Source organism: Nipponia nippon, unplaced genomic scaffold, assembly GCF_047370975.1.
Source record: "Nipponia nippon isolate SJK-2023a ecotype South Korea unplaced genomic scaffold, ASM4737097v1 scaffold_1, whole genome shotgun sequence".
Lineage (NCBI taxonomy): Eukaryota > Metazoa > Chordata > Aves > Pelecaniformes > Threskiornithidae > Nipponia > Nipponia nippon.
In genome coordinates this window covers 47,012,501-47,039,989 of record NW_028262290.1, presented here as the reverse complement: position 1 = coordinate 47,039,989, position 27,489 = coordinate 47,012,501, and the positions used below count along the sequence as shown (strand labels likewise).

The following is a 27,489-nucleotide window of genomic DNA, read 5'->3' as shown; positions in this document are numbered from 1 at the left end:
GATCTTTTATTAGCTTTAATTACATTAAATTAATTCTCTAGTGTTTGACTCAGCTTTTAATTTTATGACCAATATCCTGGAAGCCTAGACAGCTAAACATTATTTTGGCACATCACAGTAGGTTAAATTTTCCTTTAACATTGCAGTAAAGCTGTTGACTCAGTGTGCTTAGCAATGGTGGAAATGGTATTTCTGCAAATGATGGATGTGGGTTTTCACTTTAGTTTTGGTTTCCACTGCACATTCTTTCTCCCCTCTCCAGTTGCTAAGGTTTGTGTTGGGATTACCACTCACTAAATAAAACCTGTTGAAGACTAGGGAGGCCTGAACAAAATGAAATAGATCTACATAATTCACTGAGTTTGAAATCCAAATGAAGCTTCACAGCAGTCCTTTGCATTGGTTGACCTTCATATTTAAAATACTGAATATTTATAGTCCTTTAAAAGGACATCTTTTAATATTGTAGAAGGTGCTGTGATCTAAGCATGGAGGCAAGGTAAGGTTTGTAGAAAAAGGTAATACCTTTTCCTAGACCAGGAGAAGAACTTCTGTGCCCAAAAGCTCATCTAATAAAAGATACTACCTTCCCCAGAAAGCTTTATTTCTCTTACAATGCAATGAGCAAAAGCCAGATTTTCAGCTGAAGTCAGCAGAGTTTCAGTATTCACAAGGAGAAAAGCCAAGCATTTGCTAAAGGTTCCCTGGTGAATTTGTGCACAGAGAAGTTAATTTGTGTGACCTCTTTGCCATGCTGCATCATGCTTTCATACCTCAAAACTATTTTGAATAAAGCTTTACAAAATTTCCAGTCCCTATATTGAGGGATTCTTAATCCAAAATTAAAATCTACCTGAGATTTCAACTCATCACACCAGACCCATAGCTGAAACCTGAAAATTTAATTGCTAGAATTTTTATAGTCTGTTTATATCAGAGATACATTTTATCTGAGGGACAGTTATTCTCTGCTACCTTTCCAAGAGAGATATCTATATTTTTTTTTGTATATATATATTTACATATATCCATACGTGGGTATTTTTCCACCTCCCAGGCTAGTTACAGTATTCTTTAAAATGATGCATCCATTGACAGTCCCATAAATTGTTGTCCAAAATCATCAGGACAGATAGATTTAAAAAATAATTGCACCTCTGGACAGATTTCTTCCCCTTGAAGTTTAGTTGTCCTTCATAAACAGCATTCCAGGTCTTCATCAGAGGATAAGGCGCTAGAATTATGGATGAAGTCTATGCACAGCCAGCAGAAAGACCCCTGAGGTTTTCCCCAGAAGTACTAAGAGTAAATTTGAGCAAACTGGCTAAAATAAAACATGAAGACAAGTTCAAATCACAGAACTCATGCCAGATATTCTTTAGACTGGGAAGTGTTTTGATAATTCAGGGGTGGACTTAGCGGTGAAATCAAGAGGGCCATAACTGCTGTCCTCAGGCATGCACCCTATTTCTCCTCATGTGAGGAACAGCTGGGGGACTACATAACTTTCTATTTCCCACTCTGTAATCAGATCTAGACCATGTTTTTCTCTACCACTCTCTGCCTTATTATTTTCTTCACTTTTACTTACTTAAATCAAGTATGTAAAAAAATGAGAAAGCCTGTTCTTGTGTGACAATACTACTCAATTTGTAGCTCAGTTGGAGCTAGGTATTCCAGCTAAGCTGAACATTCATGCTTTAGCTGTGTGTCTGTCATCTCATCATTATATGGAGATACATCAGTCTCAGCTTGGAGTTTTCTGGCTCCTGCGCAGAGAAGCAGCTGCCAGGGTAAGTGGCCATCATCTTCTGCACAGAGCAGGGTGTTTAAAGGAAGATGAGCCATGGGATTCTTGGTTTCCATTGCAGGGTCTGGAAGGTGTCCCATTCTTAAACACCCAGAGATTGCTGCCTTTCCCTTGTCTGTGGCCCAGTAATGCATATCCTGTATCCCACCCTCCTTGCTTCTGTCTATCATCTCATCATTACAGAGAGAACACATCAGTCTCAGCCTAGAATTTCCTGGTGTAGATGTAACATTACATGAAAAAGTGCTCCTAGCACGCAGATGCAACTGTATTGAACATGCCAGAAGTCTAGGTGTTAATGATGATTTTGCTATGAAGTCCAATATCAAAATGGTTTTCATATTTTAGATGATAAAAAATGATAAATATAATTTTTTAGATGGTGAGGAAGTATTGATATAGTCTAATTGAGCTAAATCAGGTGTAATACGGAGTCCAGTTAGGCATCTAAACTCCCTGTAATGCCAATGGTGATGTGGGAACTTGAAGAGTGTCTATCAAAATGTTAAGTTAGCTGCCAAAAGTTCAAGGACCTCCAAACTGTCCTGACACAGGGTATAGAGCCAAGAAAAGAAAGCATCATGCTTCAGTTTCAGATTAGAAGGGCAATAGGTTCCTTTTGCTTTCAGGTTATTAACACTGAAATGAACTGCCAGCATCAGTGTTGTCACCAGGCATCAAAAATGACAGGAGCCAGCGTTCAACAAGAAATGAAAGCATGAAACTGACACGGGAAAAGAAGATCAAAATAAAATGGTGCTATTATGTAGAAGAGAGAAAAATAAACCTCAGCCTTCTGCATTTCTGATAGAATGACACATTATTTATAGACTGGAATGGGTATATTAACCTTAAATAAAAGGTTAGTGTTTTCACATTGCAGTGTTTGAGCCTTGTTTTTTCACTACTGCCACTTCACCTGCAGAACAGAAAACTTTTTTGGAAGGGGTACTCAGATGGCTGTTGCAAGGAGTTGCTGGAGAATCACTTTTGTTGGAGCAGTAGCAAAGCAGAGGGATCATTTTTCATAGCCTGTCAGCTTTAGCCAGTTCATTATCCACTGTGATAGCAGAAGAGCAACAGCTTTCAGAGGTCACCAGTGCTGCTGGTTGAGCATGGATGAGCTATACCTACGGTTTAGATAACTGTGATGGAAAGTCACTGGGGAAAGAGAAACTGGGTTCTTCTAAAGGACCGTGTCTCTCTCTGTCCAAATGGAAAAGGATAGCATTTAACTTTTCCTGTGAAAAGGGCCCCTCACTACAAGAAGGACATTGAGGTGCTGGAGCGTGTCCAGAGGAGGGCAACGAAGTTGGTGAAGGGTCTGGAGGACAAGTCTTATGAGGAGTGGCTGAGGGAGCTGGGGTTGTTTAGTCTGGAGAAGACGAGGCTGAGGGGTGACCTTATTGCTCTCTACAGCTGCCTGAAAGGAGGTTGTAGCGAGGTGGGGGTCAGTCTCTTCTCCCTAGTAACGAGTGATAGAATGAGAGGGAATGGCCTCAAGCTGCGCCAGGGGAGGTTTAGGTTAGATATTAGGAAAAACTTCTTCACTGAGAGGGTGGTCAAGCATTGGAACAGGCTGCCCAGGGAAGTGGCTGAGTCCCCATCCCTGGAGGTATTTAAAGAACGGATAGATACGGTGCTTGAAGACATGGTATAGATGAACTTGGCAGTGCTAGGTTGACGGTTGGACTTGATGATCTTAAGGGTCTTTTCCAACCTTGACGATTCTATGATTCTGTGATGCTTGAGATAAACTTACTGCTCCTTAGTAAAGTTCTAGATAGCTGATTTTTTAATGTCCTTCCCCTGGTGTGCTTTTTTCCATCAGGGACAAAGGAATGTTAAAAAGTGTAACTCAATGTAGCAACCACATTTGAGGTGGACTAATGACGGAAGGTGTCCTGCAAGTTAACCTCCATAGCTCCTGCTGTTCTTGTCTTAGGTTGCAGTTATCACCCTTCATAAGTTATTTCGTAAGTTATATTGGACATAGTCATGCTCTTTATTTTTCTAGAGAATTTTAATGATGTATGAAAAAATGTAGTTAGCTAATAGTTTCACCACTGTTAATTGAAAGTTGTCTCAACATACAAGAGAGGTGCATAGTGCAAGACTGTATAGTGCACTGCAGTGTATGCACAGCAATGACTTCTGCAGTGCAATTTTAAATGATGTGTCCAATGATGGCCAGCACCAGATTACAAACAGCTACAGGCATGTAAGAGGCAGAACTGGACCTGGTTTGAATGCATGAACTGGGCCAATGCCTTTGAGTTTTGGCAAAACTCCCATGTGCTCACGGTGTATTTCACAAAATACATGTGACATTTCCCATGGAGAAAGTGGTCCAAATTCAATCAAAGGGACAAAGGTTGGCACCTTTCTGCAAAGAACATAAGGATCTTCAGGGCCACCATTTTCTGCTTTGCAGAGGAACACCAGAGGAGAGGCGGCAGGTGGAACTTTTGCTCCTGCCTGTTGTACCAGCAGAGAGGAGATTTGTTAGGTCCCAGGCCTCAAACAGAATTTCTTCCTCTCAGGACAGGCAGAAAACAAAGGCAGATTTTAACTCTGACCTAAAGAACAGCACAGCATGGCCTCTGCCTTGGGCCTTATGATAAGTTCCTCATTTAGGCGTTGTTTCAGTCATCAGCCTTGACAATCCCCACCTCCTCTATTAGCACCTCCCCACCCACTCTCAGCCAACATTTGCCTTCAAAGGAAAGCCAGTTTCCCTTGGGAGACTGCATCACTGACTCCTTCAGCCTGCCACAGAGGATGGGACCAGAGGGAATATGAAAGGATCCTCTCCTTCCCTGTGCCACCTCCATAGATCTTTCAGCTTAACATAGCTCAAGGCACAGGACCACGAGAGAGAGCTCATTTGGTACGTGCCTGATCCCAAAAGTGAAGCACTGCATAATGAACCCCAGGGCCTAGGATGCCTCTGCTGATATTAGACTAGCTGAAAATCTGAAGAAAATAACGGTAAAACTTCAGTGGAAATGAAGTACAGGTTATGATATATATAATCTTATGTTCCTGCATATCCCCTCTAGTCTTTCAGAGCCCGTTTCTTTGCAGTGGCCAGCACCTTGCAGAAGAACATGGCTACTTTTTTTTTTTGCTCCTTCCTCATTGACAGGCAGTACAAATGGAGGAGTCTGAACATCTGACCTTTCTTCCAAACAGAAACAACACAAAGAGCAAGAAAACAATGTCATCTTTTCCCACCCCAAGAGCAGTTTTGCCTGCAGGTAATGGTGCTGAATGAATCAATGTATTGCTGAAACTGATGCACGGCGACAAAGGCGTAGCAGTACTTACTGCTGAACCAGGAGGACGCAAAGCGAGAGAAATTCCTCCTTCGTGGTGTATTCCTCTCATTCAGAACAAGCTTTGCTACGCCTCAGGCAGCTCCACTTTTATGACTACAATCAAGCATTTTTCTCTGCATTTTTCATATTTATGTGTACCGTCCTCAAGAAATTATCTAAGTGAGGCACTCCTATAGGGAGAGATGTTTCTGTTCCCCCTTGCCAACATGCCATTTTTTTGTGACTACGATGGGCTAGATCAGCATTACTCCATTGAGTGCAGGAGGACTGTGGCACCAGAGCACCGACAGAGAAAGTTTTTAAACTCATGAATCAAATGTTTAGGGAGCATGCAGGGGAAAGTGTGTGGGAGTACTGGAGTAATGCTTGTGCCAGCATTGCAGATTTATTACTACAATATCATCACGGTCAACATAATTAAACCTCCCACCATAGGTCTCTTCGTCTACTGCGTTACAACTGATATCACTCCCACCACTGACAGCATATTTTCTTGACACAAAACAGCTTTCCACACACCTGCTAGCTCTGGGGTATGGAGATGCAACTAGTCAAAAAGACTTCTTTGGAAAATTATGGGGTATAATTTGGACTTCTGGATGCTTTTTCCTATTTCTCTTCTGCCCCACATTTTCCTTTCATATTACATATTTTGGACTCTGCGGCAGGGGGAATGGACAAAAGCACTTTATATTAGATTCTAAATGAAATTCTTCTTCATTTAGAAAGAGATGATAGCCTAGACATGAAGCATTTGAGGTCAATGCTGAATTAACTTCCTCAGTTTCAACTAATTAAAAATGTCTGTGTGTTCTGCTTTGAAAAGAAAAAAAAATAAGTGCGCTGGAGATTCCAGCCTATTGCCACATTTACAGGCACTTAATGACTGGTTCTTGTTTTCAACAGTAGGTTCAGATATCTAAAGATGTTTTACCCTGTATTTGATACATTTGATTCCTAATTATTTTATTTCAAATCTGCATTAAATCTTGAACTGCATGTTTGTGAAAACCAAAATTCTTTCTATGAATTCAATGCAGGTTGTCTGGTTTTGAACACTGCCTCAGGTACAACTTGACTTTTACAGTTTAAAAAAAAAAGAAAAAAACCTTTAAAAAATAAAAGGTATTTTAAAAAAACCCTGACCTCCCCATCCTGTCTCAAACTATTTAGTAGAAAGAAAATGTTTTGCTACTGAAGAAGACCTGCTCTAAATTTTTGACAGAACTTGGTGCACATCCTTTAACTTCAGTAATGTGAGGGTTCTGTATTTTAAAAGATTCAGTAGATAAGAAGTGATGCTTTGGGTTATGGCCTTTTGATTCCACAATCATCAAACCAGAGTAGCACAAACGGTTGGAAGAAACAGAGAAATGAACTTTGACTGGCCTTTGGAGGGTGCACTTTCTGATTTGCTTCATTAATGGAGACAGTAAAACTGAAGCTTAATATGAAATACCATGAGTAATAAGCATGAAATTTGTGCACTGCAGTACAAATCTGTTCCCCAAATATTCTCATTTCAGGGGAGGATTCTTCTGGCACAATGCCTGGGCTGTTGGCCACAGCCTGCTTGGCTGCCTTGCCCTGTGCCTAGCCTCTTTAGCAGCTGGTGCTGCTCCCAGGCAATTCACTCAGCTCCTGCTTCCACAGCTTATTATATTTTTTATTTTTTTCTTAGAAAAATATGTTTCTAAATTTAGTTTAGGGACATCAAGCCAGTTGTTGAATCACAAACATGTTCCTGCTACCAAACATAACCAGTCTGTGCGTACATTTCTACATATATTTTCTGCAGGGAGAATTGCACTGTTCTAACTGAGGAATACATCTGAATCCATTGTGCAACAGATGCTTTGAATTCAGGAGTAATTTATGATCGTTTAAAGTCTTCTAAATCTATTAATTCATTAACTAAAACCAAAACACTCCACTCTTGAAAAATAAGACTTTGCACATGCACACAGGGTTTGCATTGGTGTCATTAAACCGGCCCAAACTCTGCATGATAACAGGGGTGTACTCACCAGAAACGTTATTGCCTGCCTATTACTGCATGCAGGAAGGTGTGTGCAATAGTCATTAGATAAACACAGGAAAGGAAAGACAAAATCACGCTTTTAACATACTTGTCTCTATGCTAGAAACATCTGACAGGCAAGAAAATGCTTCACATTTTACATCTTCCTGCCACATGAAAGGGAGGGATAAGTAAAAAGCTCTCTATTCCTGGCTTTCAACATGGGAGTAGGAAGAACAAAAGCCCTGGCTCCAAAACCTCCATCTTTGGGCCTGAGGAGAGAACTTGTATATCTACGTTTCCACCAGCCTTTCCTCTTCTGCATCCTTGACAGGAGATGGATATTAAAGACACAGTGAAGAAGGCTGTTCTGGTCCCTGTTCATTTTCATTCCGCCTATGGTAGGAAGGGGGATAATGTTGTTTAAAGGTTCCTGCCCAAGAAACAACCCAACACACCATTTCTGAGCCTTCAGCTTTATCAGCCTCCAGAACAGAAAACTTACACTGGCATCAATTTTACTTCACATTCAAGATCTTATTGCAGCTTGGGGTGTTTCAAGTGTTCTCTGAAACCAGCAGCTTGAAATTCAACCATATATGCTCAGCACAAAGAGCCTGGAAATATAAAGCATTTTCTAATTTAATGATCTCTGTGTTGAGGTGAAAAATTAGCTGCTCACCTTAGGGCTTCACTGTAAATCCAAGGCATGAAATTATTTGCAATTGCATGCCTTGCACATTATTCCCTTCCAATACATGGAGCAAATTTAATGCAGGTTGGGCTGGAGCGTGGAGGGAGGGGGGTTGCCCTGTGATACTCGGCAGTCCCTTCCAGCTGCATCTGCTAATAACAGAACCCTATCCAACACTGCTGAAATCAGGAATTTTGCCACTGACTTGAAAGGCAGCAGGATTTAAAATTACAATGCATACTGCTTATTTTCTTCCCCTTGACAATATGGCCAGTGCATTCTGGGTAGGAAGCTAAGTTTCCCAATACTAGTACATAATTTGATCTCTTGACAATAATCCACATGCAGCTAAACGGTGCCTGCATAACATTTTGTGCCTCAGTGGTTAAAGCATATCATTTGGAACCACAAAAGCAAACCAAAGACCAACTCAGAAGTAAAATAATCATTAGGTGGGGAAATGATAGAAGTGAACAAGGCCTGAAATGCAAACTAGCATGTGGGTAACCAAGGATGTTACAGTCGTCTTAGTGATCATTTTGTACACAGATAAAAAAGGATAAAGTACTGAAGTACAGAAATCACTCTGATCCCTATTAAACACCAAATCACAAAGAGATGTCTGAATAGAAAAAGCTGTTACTAATAAAGCTTCTGTAGTGTAAGAGGCATTGAGCTCTTTGCAAGTTAAAGTGACTTTTGCCTCTTGTGGGTTTTGGGATTCCAATTTCTATTTGTTTGCTTTATGTTAAGTGAACTATCTGCTTCCCTTTGCTCTTTTCTATTTTCTAAGACTCCGCAAGCCTCCCATTCTGAAGGGAAAATCACTTCGAGATGGAATTTTTCAGGTCTTATGTAAATATACAGCAGAGAGAGGACATGGCCCCATCCCTCCGCACTGCTGCCACTTGTGGTCAGCACAGATGAAGTGCCTTTTCTTTCCCATCCCCTAGAGCAAATTAGGCTCTGTGACACCCAGAAGGAAGGGAACTCCTGATGCTTTCTCCTCCACCTCTAACAAGGAGGTAGAGCTATGTGTTCTTCCTGCATACTGAATAGCTGTGGCAAGGACTCCATCTCCCTGAAACAAAACCGCTTCTTCGTGCTCCCTCTGAATTTGCAGCTTTCTGCCACAGAAGCACTGCCTCAGCAGGGCATTCCCCAGTGTCCACTGGAGACACTTTTGCATAACTCCCTTTTCTGTAACTGATATTGTCCAAATCTGCCCTTGATAGAAAACCACATAATATAAACAACAGAATAAAGAGAGCATTTAAGAACCTTACAATTTGTTTCTTCCTTCCTCCTGGGTGCTGCAGTACGCATTGATCAGGAAAGAGAACAACAACGTAAACATGGAGACGCAAATACGTGTCCTTCTTCCTTCTTTCTTGCTGTATGAAGGGTAATACAGGAAATAACTGCTCAGTGTGTCAAGATTTAGAAGCTGTGCATTAGTGGTGCAGCTGAAACACAAATTCTCTGTCCTCAAATATGAAGGTTTAAAGGTGTCTTCCCCCTAACTGCTGAAAGCCAGATATAGTGATCCTGAAAAGGAGGCCCATGCCCTCACTGCAACTCAGATTTTTAATTAGCTTCTTCCAAAACAGTTTTACAATTACCTGTAATTTGTCTACCAGTAATTTCCTTCCTTCTTAACAGAGACACAAACTGCTCCTGGTCTGCAACAGCCAGACTGTTTTTTTTGTAATAAAACTGTGCTTGAAGAGTCTTTCTTTAGGTCAACCCCCTTGTTACATGCAGAGAAATGGCACCAGAAATTGCATGGAGGCAAATCATTAACATCTTACAAATCTCAATTTCTTTAAAAATGAACATTTAGGAATTAAGGGAACACAGTAGCAGTGATTTCCAAGTGGCAGTACATGTGCACTTGCATAAATATTCAGACGTATTGCGTTAGCACAGAACGTGTATCCAGTCTGCAACGGGCACTTGTATCAAGCTGCTCTATTCAGGTTGCTGCTATGACAACTATCCAGAGGCAAATGTCAGGTCAGCTCCCAGCATATGTGCCCAGGCCATAATTGCTTTGTCAGAAACCTAATAGCCACCTACTCCTACTCCTCTAACAGCTAAAACCAATATTGTTAAAATTACTAAATGTTGCAATATTCTTAACACCCTATTCATATGCTACTAAAGCACTGAAAACTTTAGATTTGCCTTCTTTTTATCCCCCAAACTAGAATGGAGGTGAACAATGTGTTTAAAGTGCCAATTTGCAAATTTATGTTCATTTATGTTTCAGTGTAAACCTAAGATCACTAAACTTTCTCTTCCTTGGGGGTTAGATATTATCTTTCACTTCACCACGATGATTATTGGTATTTAATTTGTCTGGTTACAAATCACAGCATGGAAAAAATTATAGCTGTCATCTTGATGAGATGTTTCTTAAAAAATGCATTCAGTGTTCATCCTAAAGAACTGCTTCATAGCATCATAGTGCATGATAGTCTGTGCACAGTGCATAGACTTGCTCTTACCAACTTGAAAAGCTCAAATAATCAAAGATTTTTTCTATTGAGTTTAGCTTTTATAATTAAAGAAACTGGTAGTTTCCTCAAGACTCAGAAATATAACCTGAACATTTATCCTAATCTTGTTTATTTTAGTCTGACATCATATCTTTTAACCTTATGATTAAAAAAAAAAAAAGACATTTATCTTTATACTGAGGGAACTTTTTTGAGATGCCTAGCAGAGTGAAATAATTGAAGCAGAGATAGAGATGAAGTAAGCAATACTCTTGCAACTGCAAAGTTGTCTTGCAGCCATCTCCAAATATAATCTCATGTGAAGAATTAAAGTTAGTCTGCATATAACGGGTTTGTTCAGTGAAAGGGAAATTGTCTCCCATGAGCACATGGAGATGTACACATATCCTAATAGCTTCATTGTATTACCTTCCATTTGCCTTGTGGATAGTGATAAAGGATAGTTGAATTAAATCAAACTAAAGAAATTATGAATTTTACAAGAAAAGTATTATTCTGATGTCTGTGCAGTGAAGGTATGAGGACAACACCTTTGTGAGGCTATACAGCTGTCTGACTTGTTATTTTCAGCTACTCTCTGGAATTAAAAGAAACTGTACCTTTTAAATTCACATTTAAAAAACATGAAAATGCAGAAAGCATTTTTCTTGTCATGTATATTCTATAAAATATTGACTGACAAGCACTCTGCGAAGAGCCTACTAATTTAAAAAACACCAGCTCTGGCTGAGAAATGCCTTCGTTAGGATGGGAGATATGCAAGGTAACTTTCATTTTCCTCTGAGTTTAAGCTCTCTTTGGGCTCAACTTGTCATTTGCTATGTAACTACAAAAGAAGCACACATTGCATGTCCGATTACCTGGGGCATACGGATGACAGAAGTGTACATAGCTCACTCCTTTGGCGACCCAAAAAACTCTGCATGGTATGGTAGCCCTTATATGACACTACTCACTGAAATGGAGGTGAAATTGCTAAAACAACATGGACTGAGTCCAGGAGAGAATCCAGTCCACTGGCTTCTCAGTCATATGTCACCACTACTCTCCTATCTACAAATAAAATAATGAATTCTCAAAGGTCCAGATTCCTAACTAGTACAAAACAACATGGTGCCAATGAAGCTACCTCCTTTTTCTAAGTGATCCAGCTAACTATACGTGACATGTCCATAAAAAGGTTCATACACTTCTAGAGACATAGTATTCTATGATTCAGCTCTTTTCCTGCTTTCCCATATTCATCCTCTCTCCTTGCTCCTAGGTGCTCTCATTTTGTCTTGATCGCCACAAACTTCTTATTTCAATTAGAAGAAAAGTGCTCATTCATAAATTTCGCACCATGACAGCATGCAAAAAGAATCAATTCTAAAAAAAAAAACAATGAAACAAAAGGCAGCTGTTGTAAAAACCACTTGTGTCCAAATAAAGGTGAAGGCAATTTTTTCCTAGTATTGTTCTTATTTGCTTTTCCAAAGGGAGGTTTCACCTTTTCATCTTCCTTAGTAAAAATAAAGGCGCAGGTCCTCTTGCATACTAATGTATATAAAATACTATTTCCTCTTAGATCTTCCCTTGAAGAATTTTCCTTGGTCTTTTTGATTTCAGACATGATAGTAACAAGACTAATCCACCTCCACTTTCCACAGAGTACCATAGCCCAACACTGCTCGGGGCTGTTTTTTGATGAGGTTTTATAAAAACTACACCATGCACATACCTGTTCGGAGAAAGCAGAGACTGACAACGGTTAAGCTCTTGAAATGAAACTTCCATTTCTGTGACTGACAACAAGCAGAGCCACAGAGCCGAGGCCTCTGCAGCAGCAGCCCACAAACAGGCATCCCAAACTCTCTTTACTGCCCAGGACAGTAATGACTGCTTGACTTTTTCCAGATTTTTCTACTTATTTAACCACTCTTCTTTTGCCCAACCAAGACACAATTTGGTTTGTAAAGCGAAGGACACAACACAAGACATCATCCTGTTCACCATATGCAATGAAGGCATGTAAAAATCCCAGAACCTCCACTTCAGTGCAACTGCTTCACACTGAATATTGCTAGAGATGTAATAAAGATCTTGAAGGATTATCACTGAAGAGTATCCGAAGATATCACTCAGGACATCTTAAGGATTCAGATAATGCCTCTTCTATCTCTGACTGAAGCAAGTCATAGAAGTTCAATCCAATTATTGTTTATACATTTTTTATCAACTATGATGAAAAAAGTCCTCAAAATTCAAAACTGGAGTTACCCTTTTTCAGTATCCAAACTCAGCAGAGATGATCTGGAGAGCAACACAAAAGCTCTGCATTGCCTCTATACCCACTGCCTGATCTGGACTGTGGAAAGATCCAAAGCAAATCCAGCCCAGTGTCATGAGCATTTCACCATTTGACAGTATTATCAGTAAACCTATACAATTTCAATATATAAATCTATAAAATTTGTGCAAGGGAATAAATTATTTTTAATATCAGGCAGCATAAAAAAGTGGAAGTGACAGAACTTTTCACTCAGGTAATAGGTACCGAATATGTAACTTCTCGGCACTTAAGCTACTGGCCAACCAACAGAGCTTGCTCTCAAGATAATGAAAATGCACTGAAGCTAAAGAGAGAACTTGAGTAGCATCTAACAGAGTCAGACAGCCAAAGCATTATAGTCCAAGCTACCGTGACCTAGTAAACACATTTATATTCCTTACAGAGAAGTCTCAGAAACTGACAATGCTTTTATCGTTGCAGTTTCAAAAACTATGGGAAGTTACCAGTTCCCTGACACACGAGATCACTTTGAGTTTCCCATTATGAAATAAACTATTGCCATGAAAAAAAATAATTTTGAAAATAAGTAATTGATGCCAGTGAGACCAGTTTTCATTAACTTACTTTAAAAATTGGATTTTTGCAGGCAGAAATTTTCAGCCTTGAGTTAGGAAATATATAGATCTGTGAAGACACACACACAATTGGAGAGGTTTCCTCTGAAGAGATAACAAATCTGTGCACAGGATTATAAGTACATAAAGCCAACCCTTCATGTTTAACACTTGTGAAAGAAACAGCTAATAGTCATGAGCATGATCAATACTCTATCTGTTCAAAAGAAAAACTGAGCTCTTAGAAGTTTCCACAGTTTTGACTTTTAAGCTGGTTCTTTTTGCTGAGCAATAATTGAGATGGTTTTTCATCAAGTCACTGTTAAAATGAACACTGTAGGCAAAAATATATTTAGTTTGGAAATCCATATTATTTTACCGAAGTACAGGCTTCCATTAGAGACATCCATGCAGCATGCTCAGAACCTCCTGCTCAGGGACCGTGTTGTGCCAAGGAGAGGAGGAGAAATGAGGAAGAGGAGGAAAGAGCATAAACAAGACAAGAAAATGAATTCAGGAAGCTGCTGAAGTTTTGTCTTAGCTTCAGGATTGGGCGTAACACCCACTGTGTTCTTAATACCTTCACATTTTATGGGTAATATTCTGAAAAAGGTAGTGGTGCAGATGCAAATTACACCTCACTTTGAGGCAGAGCACCCCTCTGGAGAATAAAAGGCAGAGCTTCACTGTGCTGCATGCAGGAATAAAGCAGCTTTAATGCAACGGTTCCATTCAGCACCGAGGGCAAGTGCTGAATGAGTGCTCTTACCAGATCCTCTTAACAATCTACTTTCCAGGACTGTCTAATGCTTGTCCTCCGTTACAAGATCTCTTGATATAATTTATGAGGTGGTAATTTTCATTATCCAAATCTTATTTCCCCTTTCCTCCTCACAAATTTCCACTGAAGGGTCCGTAAAGCCTGAGTCCACCCATTGGTGTAATGCCCAATTTTGGAAATTTATGTTTAAAAAGTACAGCTATGTTAACAAGAAAACAAGGCTGCTTTCTGGTTTTTTTTAGAGTTATGGAACAGTAAAACCACATGCTGAACTGAACTTTTTCAACCTTTCTGTGTTTAAGAAAAAAATCCAATGAAAATATTTCATTTTGGATATATGTAAGAAAAGTGAAGGAAATTTAAAAGTAAGTAAAAGGAAAAAACAGGAAGATGAGAAGGACAGAGCTCTTTTACCTATAAGGGATTTCCCTTGGATGTGAGGATAGAGGTCCACTTCCTACCTCAGCATAAAACCCAAGCACAGCAGTGTGTGTTAAATACCCCACTCAGAAATATTCTGGAATGCTTTGCTCTCAATCTACTTTGTTAATGTCACATACTTGGAATAAATAATGGAACTGGGGCTAGAACCAAGCTTTTCTACTTCTCTAATGACTTAACTACTCTGCCCTGCAGGGTAGATTTCTCACTGTAAGTTTTATGAAGCAACCTAACACACATTCCCATAACTTTTTCCAGCCAAAACTATTCAGCACATCTATCCTGAATTCACAAATAGTTTTGCAAGCACCAAAGTTACATCAACCCAACTAATTTACTGCTTGCTGAATCAAATCGCTGATGCTATTTGCAACTGTCTCCACAGTGTTCCCAGAACTCGCTGCCAAAAAGAGGAGGGAGCTGAAGGAAGCAGAACCCAACACCTGTTCTTCGTAGGCAACTTTGCTACTTTAACATCACGACTGTAATTAAGAAGATCAGTTTGGAGCCATTCTGCCTACAGATTTTGAATTCTGTAAGGAAAAGTAAAGACATACCTCTCCCCTCAACAATAACCGCTACCAAATCCTGTGACAGTTTCGCCACAAATAGAAGAAAGAAAAATCCTATGAATAAGCTTTTTTACTTCTATCTACAGTTTTAAAATTGTTTTTCTTTCAACAGCTCTCTGGCTCCCTGGAGAGTATTATTGGATACTCATCTAAATCACTCGAAAACTCTGCCTCACCCTGGCTGGACCAAGGAACTGAGCCACTGTTTTTGTGATTACTGAGGACAAGTTAGTCTCCAGCCAGTGCAATGAAAGCAACTGATGTTTGTACAAGTCTCTCCTAGTTCTCCTTGGGGTAAGCACATCGACTTTGTAGCTTTTTTCTCTTTTTTTTTTTTTTTGTTTTTTTACTTGTTACTGAAAAATCAGAGAACAAATGAGAGAATATAAAACCTGCACAATCTGTATGAGCACCACTTCTAAACTAAGCCATACTTAACATTACAGTACTTTGATATCCCATGTGATTTGTAAATCTTAAGGCAAATGTACCACAATTATGACAATACTATCAAAAAATATAACAGCAAAAAGAAATAGCAATATCCACTCTCCGCTCCTAAGCTATCAATGTTCTAAGGATAGTAGTAGGAATCCTTATTCAATTAGGACAGGACTTGAAAGAACTCAATGGACCATGTATAAAAGAAAAATGTTCTTTTGAAAAATGTTCTTTTCCACAAAAAAAGTTCATCTACCATGACTGAGGCATATTTTGGAACAAGTGAGATATTTGACTTTAAGAAAATCCTGAAGAGAAATAAAGCATCATCACCTTTGCAATAAGAATGTTAGACATTCACTGTATCTGTGAAGCAACTAATAAGCAAAGCCTGAACAAGCTACCACTTTGATTTTAAAATATTGAAAGAAAACATGCAATTCTCAGCAAATTAAAAATACTGAAATCCTAACATGCACTACAATAGGTGAATAATCACATAAGAAAAAATAAATCTTGATCTGAGCTTTAAAAACTCACTAATAAGGTAATTGACAGCATTTTGGTATATATCACAATAAGTTTTCTGTTTCAGGAAAATAGGTATTTTCAGAAACACACTATTTCACCTTACATTTACAAATGCATACACATTTTGAAAGAGAATATGTGCACAGATAAACACACTGCCTCATGGATACATGCATCATTTCTGTTATTTATGTAAATTATATATACTGTATGCTCTGTTCCTTTAAACTCTAGCATACAGATTACACAATCTGCCCTCAAAATCTACAACTGTCAAAAAGCAAATATACAGCTTTATCCAGCTGGACATTATAAATATACTAGGCACCCTCATACAGCTTATGTAAATAGAGACAAAGACATGCTTGTGTATTCATTTAAAGAACTACAGCTTTTGTATTTTAATTATTCCTGCTAGCAAGAAACATACAAGGGATTGCACCACCCTTCTGCATGGCATCCTATGTAAATGAGTCCAGTGCATTTATAAATATGGATGTGGTAGACCCCCAAACAACACAGTACCTGCTGTCTATCCAACCGCATCCTTTTTGCAGCATTTCTGCTTTCACTCTCACAGGCGGAAGCCAGGATACTCTCTGCAACTGCTGAAGTAAGGTGTGAGGGAATAGGTCGTGACTATGAAAGAAAAAAGAAACACAGAAATTATTTCTAGCATAATCCACGATATCCTTTTTTCAAAGCACACAATACCGTCACCTAGGCAGGGAAGTCCGCTCATTGAAATGTAGTTTATACCAACAAAACAGGGAAATGGAACTTGTAAAGATGAAAAATGAAACTAGTTAGATGTTAAAGCCGCAGCTGATCCATAGATCCATGAGAAGCCCTTTCCCCCCACAGCTCTATTGTCCAGTGTGTTTAGTCTGGCTCATTAAGCTGTACTTTGAACAGACAGTGGCATATTCTCTGCGTTCCAGCAGCACCCTGGCCGTCTGATTCTTGTTAAGAAAACGGAAAGGCTTTTTATCCTGTACAGCATGTGACAGAGATGAGTAGTGGTTTTTTATAGTCATAAAAAAACAAAACAAAAAACCCCAAGTGATAGGGTTGAAACATCACTCAAAACATAACAGATTGTCAGAACACTTCAGAGCAGTCTCAATCTGTAGTATATGAATATTTGCATTCCTTGCTGCAACATGACTGATGTGATTAAAATGACTTAAAAAAAAATATGTTTTTCTTTTGATAATGCCAGCCTTCCAACAATGTACATATTTTGTGGTTCAACTAGATACGGTTCATTTTTTCTGATTCAAAACCTCTCATTGCTAATTTTAGAGCATTTACATGTTTCAGCTTAAAGGTGCAATGAATCCCCAAAAAACCAAGGGAATGCTAAAATCCATTGTTGGTTATGAACTCCAATATTGTCTTCCCTACCAGTGCATTAAGAAGAATATTTACACACTTTTTTTTCCCTAATTACATGCAAAACAATTTTTCTGAAAGATGAAGCTCACAATAAAACTCATCTTCTTCATTAATATACAAAGATATATCTGAATTACCAAGAAAATATAGAAAATGGGTATAATAACACAGATACTGATATACATACAAACCCATTCCAGAGACTGCAACTTATTGAACTGGTTGTGAACTTCCATAAATTTTCAGAGCTTCAGGGAACTCAAAAGTGCTATATAAATTTATGCGTACTGAGGAACTGGCCGTATATGTGGAGGTTTTGGGGTGTTTCTGTTGTTGTTGTTTGATTTTTTGGATTTTTTTTAGAGAGTTACACCTTCTTAGTCCTAAAAGCATAAATATGAACCTGCTGTGAAATGTCACTGAGTTTTGGAAGCAAGTTTTGAAGTATTCCCATTCAGTTCTTAGACAACCTTAGAACAGATTCATTATGTTGGCTCAACTGATTTTATGGTTTTTATAACATTCCAGAAACTGAGGAGCCAACCATTACAAATATTACATTTTTACCTTTAAGAATTAAACTCCATTTATTGACTTTGGATGTGCTCTGCAGAATGCCAGTTTTTTATCTGACACTGTACTTTCTCTAATGCATGGGACCACAGTCTGTTTCGGACCAGAAGCTGAACCAGCTTTTAGAGATAGACAGGGATTTATGGGTCTCCCTCACTAGTGCAATAGGTTTATTTCTCCCCACTCATCCAAGAGCAAGCTCTCTGGCATCAGTGTAACAGCTATGTAAGAAAGACAATCAGAAGCTGCAACACAATAAAATATACTTGGATTGATTTGACAGAACAAATTATTGAACTTCTTTCCAGTTTGCACAATAATGCATTCCCATCCACTTTTGAAAATAAATCAGTCTAAGAGATGAGGGACACTGATGTTAAACCCTGCTGTCGTTACAGACGTTAACAGTACAGTACAAGCAGACACCTTCCTCGGAGCTCCAGAGGAGGGAGGAAGTCTTTGCAGAAGGTTTTCAATGACAGAGCATTATATTTATTATTCTGCCTCCCTAGAATGGTGATGTTACTCTGAATACATTATTGCATCACTTAGCCACACTAGATCCCTCCCTCTATTTGGTGGCCAAGTATCACTGTACATGCTACTGGTTTATGTATATTCAAGGTACATTGGCTACGTTGGCTGAATGGAAGTCTCGGTGTGGTCCTCTAGCAGTGGCCATACAATGAGGTTCTTGAAAATGGCAAGTAAACACTTGGATAATTCCTCCAGCTCAGGGCTTTAATTAGAGCTATATCCTTACCTATACATCAACAGATTTTTAGAAGGTGACATATGAGCCAAAAAATTAATTTTCTTAACAAAAAGTAAAATGAACGCAAGTTACTCCAGCTGCTTTGTTTATGGGAGAGAATAGGTTTATTGAAGTGTTTTATAAAATAAAAAATAAAGAGTTACTATAAAAATCAAGCAAGCAGTCATGCGCTTTTCTCTGAAAAGGAGCGCGGTAGTTATGTGTTCACTGTTGAAATATTGAACTAAAAATTAGTACCTGCAAAAATGAGGAAATCTCCAAGTAATGGAGTATCTTCCTCTTGAAATGTGTGTTAACCCATAATTTCTCTCACTCATCACTGCAGCTGGCTGTTGATATGTTCATGTCAAGAACTATCTAGAGTGAACCTTAGGGAGAATGTAATGAATGCATGGTTGAGTCACCTGGGGAGTAAAATACTGTAACAAAGCACAGGAGAAAAATCATCTGGTTAAGGTTCAGGTTCTATCAGCTTAACTCAGGCAGAGCACTAGTTTGGCATTGACTGAGAAGACGAATGCAGTCCTCTGTCACTAGCAGCAGAGCTGTTAAAAAGATTTTTCTGTTCCATGAAGTGCCATATCTGTGAAATGTCAAAAAGATCAATTTTGAAAAGCCTTGCCTAAGAGGAAAAAAATGCTTTGAAATAACCACTTTTTAAAAGATGTTTTTAGATAAACTGAATTAATAGCCACATCTTCTAAGCTCAGAGTCCCCTTCTGGCTTAGCTTAACTTCTTCATCTTCTATACTTCTGATTATTCATGATCTCTCTCATGACGACCAGCTATAAAAGCATGTCTGTAAGAAGCTCAAGCATCCCAGTCCTTGTGGGGTTCTGAACATTTCTCAACTCCCTATCCGAGGGTGAGACACAAAGGCCTTGGGAAACATGGCAAAAGCAACATCATTCAGTTCTGCAGAAGGGAGCCTGCAGATCTCAGCCAAACCAACGTCTTCTGGGTTCCCAGGACCCCTTCTGCAGAGCTGAGAGATGGTTCCTTCCTGCGTGTTTGGGACTACAGCAGGAAATGTGGGATCCAAGGAGTCCTTATTTCCAAGGGCTCCCAAGCTCCCTCTGCAATCCCTGGATCCACAAACTGCCCGCTGGACTAGCAGGAAACTAGGTTTCATTTTACTGGAGTATGTCAAAACAGAAAACCTTTGTCAAACTAACATTTCTTAAAGGAGAAAAAAATTCCTGACCAGCTGTAACTGGCAGAATGCACCTCGTGTTGTTTGATACATAACTTTCACAGCTCCAGTCTGGCATTTCTTTCACTTGACAGCGATGTAAAGCAGGAAATAACTATACTGGAACTACCCATGTGTAAAACAACAGAAAAGAAGCAAGCCTCTAAACTTCAGTCTACCAAACAAGCAATTCATATGGCAAAATTAGAAGGCAGGATAACATTTTTGTCGTTTTGAAACAATGACAGATAGAAAAGAGGCATGTGAAAATTTTATAGTGACTTTCAGGTGAAGAGATGAATAAAACGTAGAGGGAATTTGGTAAACAGCTTAACACAGACCTTCTGAGAAGACTACATGCCTCTGTCCATCACACAGCAGCAGTATAAAGAATTCCTTCGTATTTACTTGGCAACACAATACTGCTTGTGACTGCACTAAAACAGCAGCCACATTTTGAACAAACATCGTTTTTTGGTTTTGTACGTCTCTTCAGCTGACATGCAACCAACATTCAGCCTCTAACACAATGTAGATGAAGAGCACTTTGACAAAAGATGTAAGGGAAACCTGCTAGATTTCATGTATATTCGGATGCCTCTGTTTTTAACATCTTTTGAAGCAACTGATATTCAGGAAGTGGCTGAAATTCCCTCAGTAGCCCAAGGGAGATGACCAACCACCACCAGTCCTCTCATATTTGAAACTGCATTTCAAGGCAATTTAAACCTGATTCTTGAGACCACCACAGAGCCTGTAGATAACAATGATGACAAAGCAACAAGCACACTTAACCACCATATTGGACAGGAACATTTGCATGGTTTTAAGAGAAATCATTTTTGTGCAAATTGATAGGAGACTTCACACACTCATCCCTTTATCTCTTTCTGAACAGTGTACAAATTATTGACAGATATACTTATGCAGATTTCTTAATGAAAAATCAAATTAGCCGATACTCCTCTGTAGCCAAATAACTGTTGGTCTGCTTTAAAGAACATTAAAGCTAATGAAGATCCTTCCATGGCTTTGGTGGTCTTTAGACCTGGCTCTCAACAATCGAAGTGTCGCACAACAAGCCTTTCTGGAGTTATGGAGTAGTCCTGCAAGGTTGTTGATTTTTTAGTAGTTGAAATCAGAAATCCTTGGCCCAGATTCTCTAGAAATTAGCTCTATTAGTAAAATCTCTGATTCTGTAACATAAAGGAGACTAGCACTTTCAATATCCTGTAAAATACCTATTTGCAGTACACCAACTGTATACAGTATCATCAGGTCTTCTGTTTAAAGTAAGGTACCTTTGCAGCATCTTCATGGGAAACATAAAATACCCTTTTTGGCATATTCACACAATTCCTGTATTTCTATACAGAATCTAAAAATCTGCCGTACAAATGTACATTTTTGATATACATCAAAATTATTGATATAATTGATGGATTATATTTCAGTCTAAACCACTAGGAGCAGTATATTCACCAAAAAGAAGTTTGCAATCTGCTGTACATGCTGTCCTCCTGTGGTTAGAGATCTGTTGTCTCTAAAGTTACTACCTTGGCAATTTTTGTGAGATCCAGTATTTGCTTACAAACAAAAGCCAAAGGTGTCATGGTCTAGATACTCTTATACATGTTACACCAGTCTGACTCAGTTCAGCTATTTATTATGTCAGATAATGGACACATATGCACACCTGCTAAAATGCCAAACTTCATAACCTGACATTTGTGCACGATACTACCTTCTAGTTTAGGCCAATTAACACTGAAAAGGAGATCTTTCAGTATAAACATACAAGTTCCTTCATTTTGTTCATAGAGACCCTGACATAAATGTATGAACTCTAACATAAATGTGTGCATGAGAAAATATTTTAACTATTACTCAAACTTGAAAAAAAAGAATAGTTCTAAATTTTCCAAAGTGATTGGGCATCCAAAGGTGAAGATGAATGCCTAAGATGCCTCACTGACAGTAACCAAGTTTTTCCAGAGGTACCACTAACCATTTCTTTGCATGTTGGACTCCTAACAACATGATACTCCCTAGTGCTCTCATGCATGGCAGCTTTTTCCTCAGGTATCGTAAGACCAGTTCATTTCCAAAAGCAAATATTGCAAATATGCCACAACTCTTCCATAATAACTTATTAAGATCTAACACCATGTATTAAAATCCCCAAAATATTTATAACAGTACGCAATACCTAAATAGCATTTTTTTCATAGAAAACATCCAAAATACTTTACAAGACAGGGTACACATCATTATCTTCAAATGAGATTTTTAACTCAGTGTGATGCAGTGAAATGTATGACACAGAGCTGTCCTACACTCCAAGTTACAGAGGATTCAGAAACCTTTCCACAGACTATTCTTAAATTTACAGACTGAAGTACAGTACTGCACTCTATTGGATGTACTTTTATAATTGTTAGCTAGTACAGAATAGTGAAATATGAACAACCGGACTGGCATTTTAATGCTTGTAGTTTCAGTTTAATGCACTGCGTTTCAGACTGGGTTTTGATATATTTTGCTCAGTCTTCCAGTCTTGTGATAAATACTCGATTGCAATACCTATTAAGGAATGCAAAGAAATAACTAGAAATATTTTCTTAAATTGCAGAAGAGCTTTTTAAAATGTTCAGTGATGTTCACATTACTTTTTCAAGTTTTCAGCTTTAAAGTACATTTAATTGAAACATTGTGTGTTACACCTTGATTATGACAGCATCTAAATGTATCCATATATATCTTAACACATCCATATTCCTGTCTAAATGTTAAGCAAGTGACACATTCCCATCAACCACCGTTCTGCTGCTGCTGCTGCCGCCACTGCTGTGCCTTCATACAGGGCTAAGTCCGAGAGCAGTTTCAGTGGGGCTAGTGGAAACTTTAAATGACTTATGTGAACAACAGAAAGAAGATCCATCTGACTTTATCCAGCTAAAACTCACGTATTTTTGTTTAAACTAGACATCTAGGCTTCCTTTTGGTTTCAATCAGACAGGTATCTGCAGAAGTTGAACTCATGAGACAGCTGGGGATGAATCTCTCTGGATTGGTTCATCCAAGCGCTTCACCGATTGCTGAGGGAGCCCAAGTCACCTAATTTCTCTAGCAAACTTAGGTAAGATTACCTCTATCCCAAATTTATCTGGTATTTCAGAGTGACAGAGCACCCCAGGAATCATCATGCTGAACTAGTTCCTTCTGAGTTAGGAGGGGATTGGATTGGACACTCCAACAGCAAACAGTTTACTAGCAAAACTCCAGAGGACTGGAAAAACTGAGTTTGATTTAACATTATTTCCTTTTTCCCCTAAACAAATACACTGACCTGGCTCCCTACCCATATGCTACTGGCACAAACCAGCTAATCAAGTAACATTGCAGCAGAGGTCTCAATCACAGCATAAGAAAAACTGACATATTTACTACTTTTTTTCTGATTTCAAGCTTACAAGTAATCAGGGTGAACATTCTTTTACCCCAGGGTTTTTTTGTGTTCATAAAAAGGTTTTTTTTTTCTATATCAGAACTTAGTGACATTTTGGAGGGGATTGTTTTTCTTCTAAATTCAATAAAAATGTGAAACAAATGTCAAAATTGCATTCCTATCATTTCCTCTCTCACAGAATGTAAAAGACTAATTACTATCAGGTTGCTAGGTATTTTTAATTTTTTAGTTTTCATTCTTTTTCCAAATATCACGCCTTTTTCAAGGCTAACTTCTTCACGTTTTCCAAGGTTACTGGAAAAAGTGTAACTTCTTCTCCCACTCACTTTTCCAAAGTTGCCTATGCTTGCAAAAGTTATTGAAAAGCAAAAGGTATCATCTGAGACAGATGTAAAAGGCAGTTCTGAAAAATCAGATCAGCATTCACTTAACTGTTCTGTGGGGGAAAAAATATTTAAGAGCCTTAGGGAAATTGTTTCTAAAAAAAAATTTTTTTTTAAGGATATGTGAGACCTAATGCAAAAAGTCAAAGTTTGTCAGAGAGTAGCTTTGCCCTTTTTCAACCAGGTTGCCCATCGGACTTACATAAGCTAACCACTGTCTAAGAAGGGTGAGATGCTTAGAAAGGAAAGTGACCAGTCAACAGAATTTGGGGTTTAGCACAAAGCAACAACTTTATTATTATTTGTAGATCTTCATGTAACTGTTCTTGTGACCATTTTCTTAATGCTTCCCAGCTTATTAATCAAGATTAGGTGTGCATCCCTGGACCAACGGATCCTCATCTTCCAGAAAATGTTTATGACTGTCCCAGCCATAAAAGGCCTGGATGACTGAAAAGCCATATGACTGCGAGGGCAACTGGACTACTCAGCACTAAATTCAGTAAATAATGAAAGCTTCCTGTCTCTAAAGCTAAAACTTAAAACAGAGGCTAGATATCTATCCTGAGAAATCTTAACGAGGCCAATTTCAGAAAACATACCCCCTTGTGAAAACCAGTCCCCACAGAAGCTGCTCAGTCACAATATAGAAGCACTCCAAGCCACTAGACACATTTAAAACACCTCGATCATATGCGCACAGTTGCAAATCATTAAAACACCTCTTACAGCCAATTGGCACATCCAAATGGCAGAAGCAGTGAAAGATACAGAGCTTAGTTATTTGTTATTGAAGCTGGCAATAGGACAGGAGGAGCTGGGATGAACAACACTGAGTTCTGAGTGAGGAACTGTCTTCAGGCATAGTGTGATTCTTCTTCTCTGACACATCCAAACTTATCTTCAGACAATGAAAAGCATTTTTGACTAGCCTTTCCTCTCCAATACATAAGAATACTTTGGTCTTTGATACTATTGCTTTATATGACAGCATTGCCTAGGAAGGAAGGTTTGCTTTTGCTTAAACAAAAGGAAGAATCTCTTTGTGAATGAGAGTTTACGACCTTGCTCTATCATTGGGATGCAAATAGAAAAAATGGCATAACTGTGAAAAAGATACTGTAAGATGCAGTTTCAAACTGAATACAGTGAGACTGATGATAGGAGATCATGAAGATGGGAGGAAGCAGATAGCAGAAAGAAAATGTAATTATTAAGTCAATTCAACCTCATTTGATTATTTCTAGCATCTAAAATTTTTCCGGACTGTAACTAAGTAAATATATACCACATATCCTCAGCAGCTTTTTACTATCTTTTTTTAATTAGCAGTTTTCTACAGATACAGAGGCTAGGACAAGTCTAAAGGATGGATTTTAAAAACATTAGGGAAACAGGTCATTTGACCAGTTGAGGGGGAAAATTCCTCTTGTATAGCATATATAGGTGACAAAACACTTAATGTATATAAAGGAATTCTCATTAATATCAGTCCTTGAGAAAGAGACAGTAATATATATTTTCTTTTGCTTATGGGCTAAAGAAGAGAAAAAGAAAGAATTTCTTTACAAACATCAAGAACTTGAAGAAGTTCACAAAGTGCTACAGCATAGTGCAGGTGGAAGCACAACCTAGAGATTCCATCCAAAAGCCAGTGATTTCAGGGCTTGACAAACTTCCCTCCCAATGACAGATTCTGAGCAAGATCATAGAATTTAGTAAGAGAACAATCTCAACAGTCCATAAGCAAGAGACAATGGGACGAGAAAAAACAATCTTACAATTCATGAGAAAAACTTCGACAGTGCCTTGTTGAGGGATATGCTTGTGTCAGAATGAAAATGGCACAAACACAAGCTGAACAGTCAAATGGGGAAAGCATTTCCAATGTAGAAAGGGAGCTTCTCAAAGAGGTATTTGTAACAAGAAGCTATGCAAGCTGCCTTGGAGTCCACAGACAACTATCTGTCATAAGCAGAAGCAGAATAACCATAAGCAATCTCTTAAAAATATTAATACTAAGAAACACATTAATTAACAATATGAACACTCATGAGACTGAGCCTTTCCCATTGCCTCAGAGCTAGAACTGGCCTGTTATGCAGCAAGAACTGTCATTTGGGTTACAGATGGCAAATAACTGACAGAAAGAGGCTTCAGGCACACTTTTTCATCTTTACCATGCAGTCTTACACTAATTTAACTTAGTGTTTACATTTTCTCTTCACTTTACAATATGACGCTGTAGATAGCTGCACTGTTCCACACACAGTCTGAACTGTCATATGCCATATATGAGATTACTCTCTTTTTCTCTTGCAACTAGATACTCAAAATGTAGCATTCTGAACCTGAACAAAATTAAAAACTTGTGTTTAATATGCCTATAGGAAAAGACATCTCCTGTGGAGATTATTATCTGACATCCTATTTAATATAACAACAGTAGCACTATTGCTCCTGAGGAGATCATTATCCTGTTTTGCTATATTTGAGGGTAGCACCTTATTCAAATCAACACCAACATGTCCCTTCGTGATTGTTCTGAACAAATGTTATTATCCAGACAAAGTGATTCTTTTCCACTGTCAAAATGGTAAGTACATTTAAAATAATCATACACTCAAGTGCCTCTGTCCATGGTAGCCTTTTTAAAAACTACTTATAATCAGGAGATGCTGATACAGTAATTTAGAAATCAGAAAATAATTAAAACCAACAAATGGATACGTATTACATTTCAGAATTATTCAAGACATAAACATAAAACACCAGTTATTCTCTTAGGAAGTTAATGGGAGCTCCTCCAAAGGCTTTGGATAGTCTTTGGCTTGTGTTCCTACCTGTGAATGGGGAAGCAGGACAAATTTCCCTTCAGGCCCAAGAGGGCTGAAATCTTTGGCATGAGCTCCAGTGCCTTGTCACTTCCATTCATGGGCAGCAAAGTCAATATTTTAAAGGGTAATTTGTTTGTTTAAAAAGAAATAAAGCCAATCATAAACTGCCATGGAACATTATAAAAACAGGGAATATTTCTGAACTATAAAGATTGCCTCTTTGGATCATGTCCCTGGTCATCTCTGCTCCTTTTCCCCTCCCAGGAATAAATTTGATCCTGCAACCTTTATTCATATGAAAGTAACATTTGCAAATGTGCACTGAAGTCAAGCCAACCTAACTTTTATGGGTCAGACTGTAAAACCCTTATTCATATCGCAAAACAGTTGCGCAAGCCTTTCAGCTGACAAAAAATGAGCCAGTTTACATAACTGCTCATCAGTGTGAATAATGACAGTAATGACGCCTTAAATTGGAACAGCGAGGAGACTTACTAGCATCGGCTTATTTTGTAAGTATTTTCAAATGAAAGTACAGCAAAATAAAAATATTTGGCATTGTGAAAGCTGAACTTGATGTTGCTGAATAATTTTCAGCCAGACTGAGTAGATGCAATTTGATGCTACTTAGCGTATCGTAGAAAATACTTATTTTCTGGTTTTCCTTCTTTTATTTTGGAAGGCTATATGATCTGACATGTACACCACCAGTCAACCTTTGGCACTTTTATCTGTACAGATGTCCTTTATTCTACCTGTCTCTCTTCATCTGCATTTCCATTGTTCAGAAACAGTGTTATTCCAATATTTCAAATAATAAAA

The 27,489-nt window shown here is 38.5% G+C and overlaps 1 protein-coding gene across 4 annotated transcripts in view; it reads right to left on the bottom strand.

The window, feature by feature from the left end:
• The window catches only part of NOL4 (nucleolar protein 4), a 204,584-nt gene that overhangs the window by 18,754 nt on the left and 158,341 nt on the right, over positions 1-27,489 (bottom strand). For all 4 annotated transcript variants that reach the window (XM_087735887.1, XM_087735896.1, XM_087735907.1 and 1 more), the window contains one exon: positions 16,565-16,678. In XM_087735887.1, the coding sequence (XP_087592013.1) occupies positions 16,565-16,678 (114 nt within the window). The remainder of the gene's footprint in view (positions 1-16,564; positions 16,679-27,489) is intronic.